Source organism: Chiloscyllium plagiosum, chromosome 19 (genome assembly GCF_004010195.1).
Source record: "Chiloscyllium plagiosum isolate BGI_BamShark_2017 chromosome 19, ASM401019v2, whole genome shotgun sequence".
NCBI classification, from domain to species: Eukaryota; Metazoa; Chordata; class Chondrichthyes; order Orectolobiformes; family Hemiscylliidae; genus Chiloscyllium; species Chiloscyllium plagiosum.
Genome location: NC_057728.1, coordinates 5287971 through 5301378, shown reverse-complemented (window position 1 = coordinate 5301378; position 13408 = coordinate 5287971). Strand labels below are relative to the sequence as shown.

Here is a 13408-nt window from a genome sequence, read left to right as displayed (position 1 = left end):
ACAGATTGACTGAGAAGCTTTGAGGCCAACTGATGGATAGGGATCAGCACCAAATGGCAACTAGTTCATCCTTTCATTGCAACAATTCTTACAATATTCAAATAAAGCATAGTAAGGCGAATTGAAATCAATATCTTTGCTTTAACTCTGCGTTGTGCAGTAGTGCAGTCAGTGTTGATAAATAAACCAGCAGATTAAACAAATTTATTTACCATCCACCAATACTGTCAACGATCTATTTTCCATCTATTACAAAGATCCTCTTTATTCTTAAGTAAATCACTGCAACATTGGACCAAACTTATTTTAGATTGTAGTACCTATCAAATAATAAATTATAACTAATGAAAAACATTGTCTCTTCCACGATGTAAACCACACCGGAATGCTCAGGTCTAAAACCAAATGGAATGGCAGGAGATATTTTAACAGCATTTATTCTCAGAAAATTCAATTAGGGTTTTGTTTCTTCAATCGAATTTTATCAGTTGCCTCAAATTCTGCACATCTGGTTATTTTATTGGGATGTTATCCCAGTGTTGCTCATTTTAGTACACCCAAGTGCTTGTTGTACATGTATAAATCTAGTGGGTATCAATAGGCTAACCAACCACAAAATACATTAAAGTCAAGTCAAATTGTTTTCATTCAACGTCGAGATGTGTATATTTTCAGCAGGTATCATCAGATGGCCAGCACAAATGGGAATGTTCTCCTCTCCAATCTAGCTCTCAAGAGTGAAAGCCAAGTGAGGTATTTCTATCACTAATAACTACTCTAGAAGCAGCAAATTTGGATGATTTGCTTGGCTCAGTGGCCCTGCCTCCTTAACTCCCTGGGCCATCTGTTGGAACCTCTGTTTTTATTATGTTTTCAGTAAAAGAAAAGGTAAAGGCTTAATGTTCTCCTCTTTACCACAGTGAATAAACACATTTATTTGAAAAACATAGGCAACAGTAAATAAATTGTGATACGACTGGAATTATGTTCAAACTCCTGGTGGCTGTAGTGAACGGTACACTGGTCCCAGATCTCTAATTCATCACCTGGAGCCCAAATGTACAATGCAACATATTCTATTACTTTGTCAAAGTCATAAAGAAGTTACCAATACATTTTACATTCAGAATTCTCTCACAAATAGTGGCAATTTAAACAAGGAACAAAGCTCTTCTATTTTCACTACCATGAATCTATTAGTGATTAATAATAGATACCTTTGTGATGTTGAGAGATTGACCAATACCTCTTCTTGGGATGCTCTGTGATCTTCACATTCACCAAGACCTGAGATCTCTCAGTAATATGCAAATATGACCACACAAAGCCCTGAAAACTTCTAGATGAGGGATATTTCAATAGTTAATGATATGAAACACGTTAGTGATGGATCAAAGTCTATAATTACATTTCCATATGACAAATATTTCTGCTTTATACACACTTAACAGGTGGCAGATTAGATTATGACAATTTACACTGAATTATAGGTCACCATAAAGGGCTAGGGCTTAAACAAATGAAGTATTGGCAATGTTATTTATTTTGCCACTTCTTTTTGCTGATTCCTGATTGTGCTATGGTTTCATTTGCATTTGTCTCAGATATCTTCCCTAACCACTCGTCTTTGTCTAGAAATTTAAAAGCATTCTTACAATGGAGTTCATCCAGAGACTTTCCTCAGTCTGTGAGATCAGGAATTAGATTCCTCGATCACTGCCATAACTGAGGAACACAGGTCCATCATGGCACCCACCCAAATGGTGCTCTTTGCTAAGATCTGTTCAGTGAACAGAAACCAAATAGTCAAATAAGACGCTTTCTTGATCTGTCTTAGTATCATGTCAATTACAATTTTTAAATCATCTGGGGACTATTTTGCAGCAAGTAACTTTCAATAGATAAACATATATTTGCATGAAATGATACCATGGCCATTACAACACCTTCAAATGTACTGGATTTGTGCAAGAACACTGTAACATTACATGGTAGAATATAATTGAGGCAAAACATTGCTATTTAATTGATGCCAGTATGAAACATGCAGAGTAGAAAATACATTGTAAAACATGGAGAGCCATCAGCAAAATAAATACAAGAAAATCTAACTCAAATCACATACAAAAAATGTTGGGCCAGCCAACATCTCCGACAATAAAACTCCAAAACGTATAAATTCTCCACACAACAAAGTGAAGTCCATTATGTTCTGTGAGCAACCACACAGAAATAAGATTTCTGTCAGTTGTGACATTTAACAGCTATGTAACTGCAAAACATGAATAGTTACATGAAATACTTTACTGTTCTCTATTCTTTCATGGCATGTGTCATTTGCAAAGATAGGATTTTATTGTCTAACCCTAATTACCTTTGCTAGGTTATTTCAGAGGGCAATTAAGAGTCAATACATCACTGTAGGTCTGGAACCACGTGTAGATCAGACTAGGGAAGGATGACTAAACTCCCTAAAGGGCATTAGTGAACCAAATGGATTTTTGAAATGTTCGATGATCGCTCTCATCACTGCAATCAGCTTTCAACTCCAGATTTCATTAATTGAATTGAAATTCCACTAGCTGATGTAGTGGGTTTCATATCCATATTTCCAGAGCATCTGTTTGGGACTTGGAGTAACCAGTTCAGTGATATTACCAGCACTCCTCCTTTTCCTTGTAACTATTGATGTCATTTGCAAAGCAGAAAATAGTTTATTGGTTGCGAGACCGTTGTCCTATAAAAGCAATACAGAGGAGGATAATACTGATTGTAATTCAGAAACTTCATCAGTGATTTTACAATGGGTTTAGATCCACATGACTTGGATAAAATCTATTATTCTGCAGTTTATCTTTCAGTCCTTAGGTGGACATTGACCAGGCAGCAGTTGCTGCCTCCCAGGTGACACTGCCATTCATGTAGCAGCCAGCTAGGCAGGTGGGACTTCCAACCTTGGGAAGGCTGTCTGCTGACCAGTTAAGTACTCACATGGCACTTAACCCAGAATAAAGGTGATCCTTGTCAACTCCATTAAATGCTATAAGTTAAGTGTCTGAACCATACCATGCATTGAGTGTGTTTATGTTGACAAACAATTTGCTGATAACAGAACAAAACCACAGTGCATGTACATACTAACAAAAAGACCACCTAATAATGGAGAGAGACACAGAAATATATCTTCAACATATTTGTAAAAATTATGGAATCTCATGTGGAAAGAATTCATCCAAAGAAATCCAAAGAATGACCCTGATCGTAGTCATTTCAGCAAATCTGTTACAGCTTTCAATGATTGTGAAGGAACATCAGTAGGATTACTGGACTCCACCCAGTATAACCTTGTAATTCATCTAATCATGTGATCAAGTAATTTTCAACTTACTCTGCTAAGGGAAGTGGTAACTCAAGCAGGAAATGCTGGAAATAGCAGATTGCGTGATACCCTCGGATAGGGAAACAGAATTAATGTCACCTAAAATGTTTATTCCTGCTTCTCTCTCCACAGATACTACTTGATCTGCTAGGTACTTACAGAATTTAAGATTTCCAGCATCCACAGTACTCAGCTTTCTTTTAAGTGGAAATGGTCATGGACCGAACTACATGCAGGAATTGATTAATGTACAGTGACACTGTGTGGCTAACACTGTGAATTCACAATGAACTGTGGTATGATTCTGCATTTAATCTTTGCAATAGAAGAACAATTTTAAAATGCAATCAAGTGTTGATCGGTGAAGACCAACAATTATTTACATTACAATTACCTAGTTTATTGCTGTAGAGTTGTGCAAAGGAATTCAACCAAACTAATTTGCTCCAAATTCCCCTTTCCTACAGATAGGACAGAATGTCAAGTTATTTTCTGCACCATATTCCCTATCAGAGTCAGTACATAATCTAATAGCCACCTTAAAAATGCACTTCAATTGAGAAATTTTACATCAAATTTAATATTCATAGTTTTTCTCAGCACTAAACTTTTATGTCTGTGGACTTTGATCTCCTCTGTCAGTCTTTAAAGTCTAAGCTTAGCATGATGTAATCATTAATCTGATTCTGATCCCCTCTTGGTCCAAATTACAGAGTAGAGTGTCTTTTCAAGTTGATTACTTAATTTAAAAAGTCATCTTTAATAATATGATCACAACTATCAAATACTCATTGACCTACATGCTCAGAATCAATTTCTATTCTGCATTTATTACACATTTAAAAAACCCCAAAGATCAACTATCCAAGGCTAACTGTCCATTGCTTCATCACCCTGCATTCTAGCTCTGGAACTCATCTCTTCAGGTCTTGCCACTTTCTTTTCTATTGCCATTGATCAATACATCCTTCTCTCAAAATCTTGTGAATTCTTTCCCTCCTCCCATCCTTTCCCTTAACCTTCCCCATTTAACAATCTAGAATTCAATAGGCTTTAAGGGGTTAGGTAGAACTGTGATATGACCTAGATAAGGGATGACTGCATTCAAGGGAATGTTAGTCTTAGCTTGTGCTTGCTGGTGATGTTTACAATTTAATGATGTTAGGAGGTTTTCACAACATCTAGCTAGTGCAAGATAAGCTCCAGCTCTTTCCCTTTCCTCATAACAAAAATAATGTGCAATCTCCACTGAATGATGGATTCAGCTCATAGACTGGAAGATATCACCAATCAGTTGAAAAAAAGGTGAAAGCTTTGTTGGAAGCACATTGATAAAAAAAAACTGTGGTTGTGCTGGACATTCTTGCATGTCAATAGTATTATCTACCCTACAGTGCCCCTTCTTCAGGGCTATATTCCAGATTGCCTTTTGACTTCCATGGGAAGCAAATCACTCAGAGCTCCTCCTTGCCAAGATCAGCTGTGAAGGTTCTGAAATGCTGACTGTTTTTGCGAGAGTCTAAGAAGTTCTTCCCGGATAGCTTTGATGAGTGATGTAGAGGATTGCCCAGGCATGAGGTCTTCTGTGCAAGTGGAGCCAAAGCTTACTCCAGGGTGTTGAGCATTACTATGTTGCATGTGCAAAGCTGCTGCTGAAGGGTCACGGAGTGCTGTCCTCTGCATTTGAAAATGTGGGGAGACATATTCCAGGTGCTCTCGAGTACTTGACTAAATACAAAACATAACAAAATGGTAATAGCATGGAGTTACATCCTTAAAACAAATCATGCATTGGGTTGCCACTTCAGCTCTATTGAAGATTAACCCAAGAATTAGCTCAGACTTTCAAACTCAGATTTCACCATTCATCTAAAGTGACAGTATTAGATTGCCAAGTATTTTGAATGCTATTAAAACTCATTCCATCCTACCTCACCCAAAAGCAACTAACTCTTGATTAAAAATGATTCAGCGGTTACTGGCAAGCTTTCAGAACCACCCGCCTCGGGAATAAACTATAATTAGCTCTAGTTTCTTTTTGAGTATCTGAATGCACTGCACTCAGGCAGAAAAACTTTCATTAAAGCTGAAATCAGAAAGAATTTGGCAAACTCGAAGACATAATTTATTGCCATTGGAAATCATTTTCAATTGGAGACAATGTTTATCATAGACAGAAATTTAAAGAATGGAGGTGCCCAGGAAAGCTATTGGTGAAGGTAGAAAAACAAAGACTGTACAGTCCTCTTCAAGGTTATGTTCTATGTATTACAAATTTGCAGATGCTAAATGAATTACAGAAGGGTGCGAGGAACCAAGTAATTCTGTAGCCATAATTTACACAGTTACTTGGATCAGACTGTTGCGATTGATAGATTGAAAGAAGGGATCAGCTACGATGATCAAAATGAGACATCAGTCCTAAAGGACGACTACAATAAGTGAGTACTGAAGTCATATTTGCAGAAGCTCAAAAGGAAAGTACTTCATTTCCCTCCAGAAGATGCTCAAAACTAAGTGGGAATGCTATGCAAGTTAAATAAATGTGTTTGTGGCCCAAATGATGCCTATGGAGTAGGGCTTCCTAAAGCAGGGGTCTGGATCTCAAGTGGGGTCATGAACTTAAGTGTTTAGGTTGTGAACTTCAAGGCAGTAATGACCACTATAGAACTTAACAGAGTCTTAACAGCTGTCACAGAACCCATCCCTTCCCACCCCCAATTTATTCTTCAGTTCTTACTGATCAAGACAACTGGATGGATCGTCACTTTGCAGAGCAATTTTACTTAAAAAAAAGTTAGCCCCACTGAAATTAGTCAAAGGAGTACTTCATGAAAAGACTCAGTAGCTTCCAAAGCTGAAATGGAGGAATTGCAAAGACTTATTGGACTGCTGAATTGGTTGGGCAATCACATAAAGCCAGATGCCAGTTTTGTGGGTTTAGATTTGAGTAAGATTTTAAGATGGAAAATATTATTCAGGTGAACATAATATTTTTAAAAAATTGACATGGAGCACTGTTTTTTCTGAAATTCTATCACTGAAAAATGCCAGGAACATTAAACTTAATATCTTTATGATGTATCTTATGCAAATCTCTGCAGTCTCAACTGCAGAAAAGTTCATAAGTTTTCATGTGGGAGTGGGAGTAAATGTTACCTGGAAGTTGGCAAACTAAAAAGATCAGAACGGTCATAAAAAGTGCCTGAGCTGCAGCAACTCTCATTCTTGTTGAGGCAATGTATATGACTTTTTTCTTAGTGAAAATATTGAAAAAAATAAAAAAAAAAGGTTTCAGCAACAATACCCATTCAGAGCCAAATCAATATTAAGTCAGTTTAGGATAACGTACATTCAACAAAATGCAATGAGAAAAGACCAAGGATCGATATTTAAAACTGATGTTAGAGAAGTGAAATAGGATGATAGTAGCAATTAGGTAATCTGGTTGCTTAACAAAGAAATGAGTGAGCTGAAAAAAACTATTAGAAATACTTAAATAAAAACTAATTGGAACACTAATTGGACATCCTGGAATATTCAGAACTGGATAAAAACGAAAAAAGAGATGTACAACAGAAGCCATAAGAAGAGTACAGAAAGTGCAGGGTATCGCAAGAAAACAATTAGAGGACAAAGAGGGGCCATGAAAAATGCTGGCAGGCAAGATTAGGGAGCTTCCCAAGATACTGTACAAGTATATCAAAGGAAAGAGAATAACCAGGGAAAGAGTAGGGCCCATTCCGGACCAAGGGTGAAATCTGTTCTTGAAGGTAGAGGACATTAAGTGATAAAAGTGTACTTCACATCTGTCTTTACTTGGAGTAGAAGGATGCAAGTACAAAGAAGATTTGTAGCTCGGGTGCTCGTTGTTGTGGTTCTCTTCGCCGAGCTGGGAATTTGTGTTGCAGACATCCTCAGTGCTTGGGAGCCTCCTGTGAAGCGCTTTTGTGATGTTTCCTCCGGCATTTATAGTGATTAGTACCTGCCGCTTCTGGTTGTCAGTTCCAGCTGTCCGCTGCAGTGGCCGGTATATTGGGTCCAGGTCGATGTGCTTATTGATTGAATCTGTGGATGAGTGCCATGCCTCTTGGAATTCCCTGGCTGTTCTGTTTGGCTTGTCCTATAATAGTAGTGTTGTCCCAGTCAAACTCATGTTGCTTGTCATCGGAGTGTGTGGCTATTAAGGATAGCTGGTCATGTCGTTTCGTGGCTAGTTGGTGTTCATGGATGCAGATCGTTAGCTGTTTTCCTGTTTGTCCTATGTAGTGTTTTGTGCAGTCCTTGCATAGGATTGTGTAAACTACATTGGTTTTGCTCATGCTGGGTATCGGATCCTTCGTCCTGATGAGTTGTTGTCTGAGAGTGGCTGTTGGTTTGTGTGCTGTTATGAGTCATGGTCGCAGTAGTCTGGCTGTCAGTTCAGAAATGTTTTTGATGTATGGTAGGACAAACAGGAAGACAGCTAACGGTCCGCATCCATGAACACCAACTAGCAATGAAACGACATGACCAGCTATCCTTAGTAGCCACACACTCAGATGACAAGCAACATGAGTTCGACTGGGATAGCACTACTATTCTAGAACAAGCCAAACAGAGAACAGCCAGGGAATTCCTAGAGGCATGGGACTTATCCACAGATTCAAATCAATAAGCGCATCAATCTGGACCTAATATACCGGCCACTGCAGCAGACAGCTGGAACTGACAACTGGAAGCAGCAGGTACAAATCACTATAAATGCCGGAGGAAACATCACAGAAGCGTTTCACAGGAGGCTCCCAAGCACTGAGGATGTCACCTAGACAGGGGATGAAACGTCTGCAACACAAATTCCCAGCTCGGCGAACAGAACCACAACATGCAAGTACAAAATTCAAGAAGATGGAGAGTGAAGTTCTTCATCAGATTGATACAAGAAATTAGAAGATATTGGAGATTTCAGAGAGTTTAAAAGTAGACAAATCCCCAATCCAGATGATTCGTAATTTCAGGCTGTTGTGGGAGATGTCGGTGGAAATAATAGGGACAGATTTTCCCCCTTGGTCCCTCACGGCCCTACTCTTTCCCTGGTTATTCTCTTCCTCTTGATATACTTGTAGAATACCTTGGGATTCTCCCTCATCTTGCCCACGAGTGTTTTTTCATGGTCCCTCTTTGCTCAGATGAGTAAATCATTAGCAGATGGAATTTAACCCTGATAAGTGTGAGGTGATGAACTTTGGAAGTAGTAACAAGACAATGGAGCACTCAAATGAATGGCAGGATACCAAGGAACAGAAGGATCATGGGGTGCTTGCCCACAGATCCATGAAGATATACTTTCCACTCCAGTCTAAATTAGGAACAGGCTTGGCCCAACTCCCAATATGGTACAACTCAAACCAAAGATATGACTGGGTATTTTTAAATGTTGGGTTTGCACAGCTGGATTTTCTCTAATCTCCATGCACCTGTGTTGGTTCAACAATCATCGACCAAAAATACCATTTGTGCTCGGCGTCTTTCTGCAGAATACAATTGATAATATAGAAATTCAGTAGCTCTATTCTGGATCTCCGTCTCTTAATTGCATTCTTGTCAGTGGGGGGCTCCCGCTCTGTACTTCCCCTCTCCACAATATTCCTATTCCTTATCCCACCTCCAATACTTATCCCCATTGTTATAGCATCCCAACTATGTATCCCCACTTCCCATGAAACCCCAAAATCCATATTTCCATTTTTGCAGTGCCCAACTCTTTATGGCCATCTCCATATCCTGATCTGAAGCACTACCACTCTATGTAGCCATCTCTGCACTATTCCTGCTTCATATCCATATCTCTAAAGCAGTCTCCACTCCACACCGCACATGTGCAGTGGTCATCTCCTATCTCTACAGCAGACACTAAAGTAGATCCAACCTCTTCCTGCCCAGGGATTCCAGTATATCTTCTGTCTACTAGTTCTTCAGTACTTTCTCCATATCACACTGACTCTCCAGTACTCTATCTATATCCCCAGCTCTGCAGTGTTCCATCCAACCCTACCCTATCTGATCTTGCAGCAACTAGCCAAAGTCTTTTCTCCAGGTTAGCAAAGTCCAAAACTAGAGGGCATAGGTTTAAGTTGAGAAGGGAAAAATTGAGCAGGGACTGAAAGGGCAATGTTTTCATGCAGAAGGTGGTGTGTGTCTGGAAAAAGCTGCCTGAGGGAAGTGGTGCAGGCTGGTATAATTGCAACATTTAAAACGCATATGTTAGAGTATATGATTAGAAAGGATTTAGAGGGTTATGAGCCAAATGTTGGGAAATGGGACTAGATTAATTCAGGATGTTTGATCGGCATGGATGAGTTGGACCGTAGGGTCTGTTTCCATGTTGTGCAGCTCTATCTCTTCCCATTCTTCGTGAGCTGCAGTAATCTCTATACCATGTTACTTTCAGCCAATATTTCATACGATAAAAACAGTAACCTAGGAATTTCATCACAGCGAGTTCTGAAGGAGATTTATCAAAGAAAAATAATATGTCCGACTTACAGTATCTCTGTTTGCGACAGTATGCATTAGTGCATCTTCAGGATCATAAGGTGACCAACCAGCATCTCTTATGCGCCCTGGTCTCCCAAAACGCATCTGACCTGGCTGTGACCCAATTCTGTTGTCAACACGGTTGTGTGATACTGAGTAGGCTTGAATTCCTATGAACAAATGGAACCAAAAATGAAGGCCAACATAGATTGACAAATCTCTTTGGAACTGCATCAGAAGGAAACAAGTGAAAATGTGAATCAAAAACAAAATAAAAAGTATCAAAACACCGAATTTTAATCATGGCCAAGTGAATAGTTAGAAATTTCATGCTTGTTTCAAACTTTGCGAGTACCATGAAACTTGGATATTGAAGAATAAAAAGGATGGTAGCAGAAGAACAAAGCTGGAGAGGCAAAATGGACAAATTCACGACAGTTGAAATTTAAAGCAGAGAATGGTGATGTGATGCACTTTGGATGGAAAAGGGAGGTGAGGCAATGTAAACTAAACAGTATATTTAAAATGGAGCAGGGATGAAAACACAAAACTGTCTAAAAACTAGTGGCCAAAAACAAACAGTTCTCAAATTTATTTGTGACCAGGAATCTAGTAAATATAGTACTTTGTACAGCTCGTGTGAAACATGAAAATTTGAATATCACCTCATGTAGGTAGAAACATTAGTTTATCCTTGCTCTAATCCTTTTTCTGTCAATACTGTGGACCAATATATTTGTAACAAAGCACCAAGCAATCTTTGAATTTAAGCATTCAATTAATTTATTTGTAATATAGGATGAAGTTAACAGTAACAAAACAACATGAGCTTGCTGGATTATGTACATGCAAAGTGAATCAAAGGCATACAAACAGTGCTTTGCATACCATTATCATGTGTGATTCTATTTTAACTCAGTCATTTTCAAGAGCATTTTGAATGACCACTAATGTTGGCCTTGCCAGTAATACAGACATCCCCTCTCCCTTCCACTCACTCTTTTGCTCAGTTGACTGCCTGGTCTTTCCAACAGCTTGACAAAAACACTGAGCCACCCATCATCATGATGCACCTTCTCACACCCAAGTGGAAGAAGAACAGATTCTTTATTAACCCAATTCTTTGCTTTCAACCAATTCATCTCCACTTTTTTTTAATATACCCAATAACGAAACAAACTAAAAATAAAAACAATTCTCTACAGAGCAGCTACAGTGCTTTTTCTGGCTTTGCTCAACGCAAGAACTTGTCAATAAAATGGTATTCTTTTAAAATGAATTTGCTATTGAAAAATGTGAAGTGAATATTTGCCATCAGAAATGATTCTCTTATTCTAGTGTCAAGCTCCTCAGTCAGATCTGGGTCTCCAAGGTTGAATTCTTTGCCAGCAACGTTGCTGTAGGATCAGGCTTTAATTTTGCTTTAAGCTTTTAGGATATTTTCCTATTTGCTGGACTAAGCATTTAGCTCATAGGCTGCTTCTTCTCATGATTGCCCCTAACATAGCCTACCTTCCTACTTTGTCAGCTCTCGAGAACCTCTTGAGTCCTGAAGCTCCTTACAAATTGTTAAAACTTCTTACTGAGATTATTCTAACAGTACAGAGCCATCCAAGTGCCCCTGGCTTCTCGCTGCAGTAACTTTTCCAATAGTACATCTAACTGCTGAACTTTAAAAATGGAGTCTGCACTGTTCTGATTCTTTTATCAACCCTGCTCCTTGGAAATGTTTCTTCAGCTACCCACTGAACTGTCCTGTGTGACCTATTAAAATCCTTGCAATAAGCCCCTCCATATTGCTGGTCAGAGTTGAATGAATGTTGCCACCTAACAATTCTTGGGACTTTCTATATCCCAGAATATTACAACTTGCTATTTTCACAAAGTTCTGGCATTCAGCATAAGGAGTGCTTACCAAAAAGAGGTATTTATCACAATTCTCATCTCTGAAAAGAACAGTAGCAACACATGCCCAGGAATTCGACTAATCTTTGAGGGTGGCTGGACAAGTTGAGCAGAGAATTTAGAAAAAGCAGAATGCTTCTTGGCCTTTATAAAGGTAGAGTACAAAAGCAAGGAAGAAACGTTAAACTTATATAAGTCATTAGCTAGGTCTTAGCTGTCCATTACTGGGCACCACACTTTAAGCAGTATGCCAAGGGTTTGGAGTAGCTGCAGAGGAAATTTATTGAAACAAGGCTCTGGAGGAGAGACTTTTTGTTTTATAGAGATATGACAGGAGGAAGGGCAGAAGACGGAGAAGAAATTGAATAGAAATTTCAAAAATTATTTATACTTTTGTAGGAACAAATAAGGTAAAAACAGTTCTTCACCAGCAGGAGAGACAGTAATCAGAGACATTTAAGATACTTGGGAGTGGCATGGTGGCTTTGGGGGTGGCACAGTGGTTCAACGGTTAGCATTGCTGCTTCACAGCACAAGGGACCTGGGTTCGATTTCAGCCTCGGACGACTGTGTGGAGTTTGCACATTCTCCCCATGTCTGCGTGGGTTTCCTCCCACAATCCAAAGATGTACAGGTTAGGTGAACTGGCCATGCTAAATTGCCCATAGTGTTCAGTGATGTGTAGGTTAGGTGCATTAGTCAGGGGTAAATGTAGAGTAATAGGGTAGGGGAATGGGTCTGGGTGGGTGACTCTTTGGAGGGTCGGTGTGGACTTGTTGGGCTGAAGCGCCTGTTTCCACACTGTAGGGAGTCTATGATACTGACCAAGTGAACCAAGGGGGAATGAATATTTTTTATGTAGTGCGATAAGATGAGAATTGCACAACTTGAAAGGACGATGGAAGCAGATTTAATGGACTGTACAATATTCAGCACCATTTGCAACTCCTCAGATACTGAAGCAGTTGAAACGTAGAAGACCTGGATATTATCTAAGCCTGGGGTGACAAGTGGAAAATAACATTTGCGCCATACTGATGCCAGACAATGAATATCACCAATAAGAGAGAATCTAATTAATGCCCCATGACATTTAGTAGTATTACCATCACTGAATCCTCTACTACCAGCATCCTAAGGGTCACCATTGACCAGAAATTAAACAAAATTCGCCATATAAATATAGTGACTACAGGTGCAGATCAGAGGCTAGGAATACTGCACTGAGTAACTCATCTCCTGAGTTCTCAAAGCCTGTTCACCTTCTCCATGGTACAAGTCAGGACTGTGATGGAATACTCCTCACTTGCCTCGATGAGATTTTTTTATTCACTCATGGTATGTTGGCTTGTCTGGCTAGGCCAGCATTTATTACCCTTCCCTCGTTGCCCAGATTACAGTTAAGAATCCTGGAATTCTCTCCCTGACAGCATTGTGGTTGAACCTAAAGGAGTTCAGGAAGACAGCTCACCACCACCTTCTCAAGAGGCAACTTGGGACAGGCAATATATGTTAGCTAGCCACTAACTCCCACGTCCCTCAAAAGAATTTTTAAAAAATCATAGCTGATATAGAGATTTTCTCCTAATCTAACATAATAGATGGCAC

The 13408-nt window shown here is 39.2% G+C and overlaps 1 protein-coding gene across 3 annotated transcripts in view; it reads right to left on the bottom strand.

Moving 5' to 3' along the window:
* Positions 1–547: 547 nt before the first annotated feature.
* si:ch211-1e14.1 (UPF0606 protein KIAA1549) overlaps positions 548–13408 on the bottom strand; it is a 260115-nt gene continuing 247254 nt past the window's right edge. For all 3 annotated transcript variants that reach the window (XM_043708964.1, XM_043708966.1, XM_043708965.1), the window contains 2 exons: positions 9905–10065; positions 548–5107 (listed from right to left, as the gene is read on the bottom strand). In XM_043708964.1, the coding sequence (XP_043564899.1) occupies positions 4856–5107; positions 9905–10065 (413 nt within the window). In that variant the 3' untranslated portion in view covers positions 548–4855. The remainder of the gene's footprint in view (positions 5108–9904; positions 10066–13408) is intronic.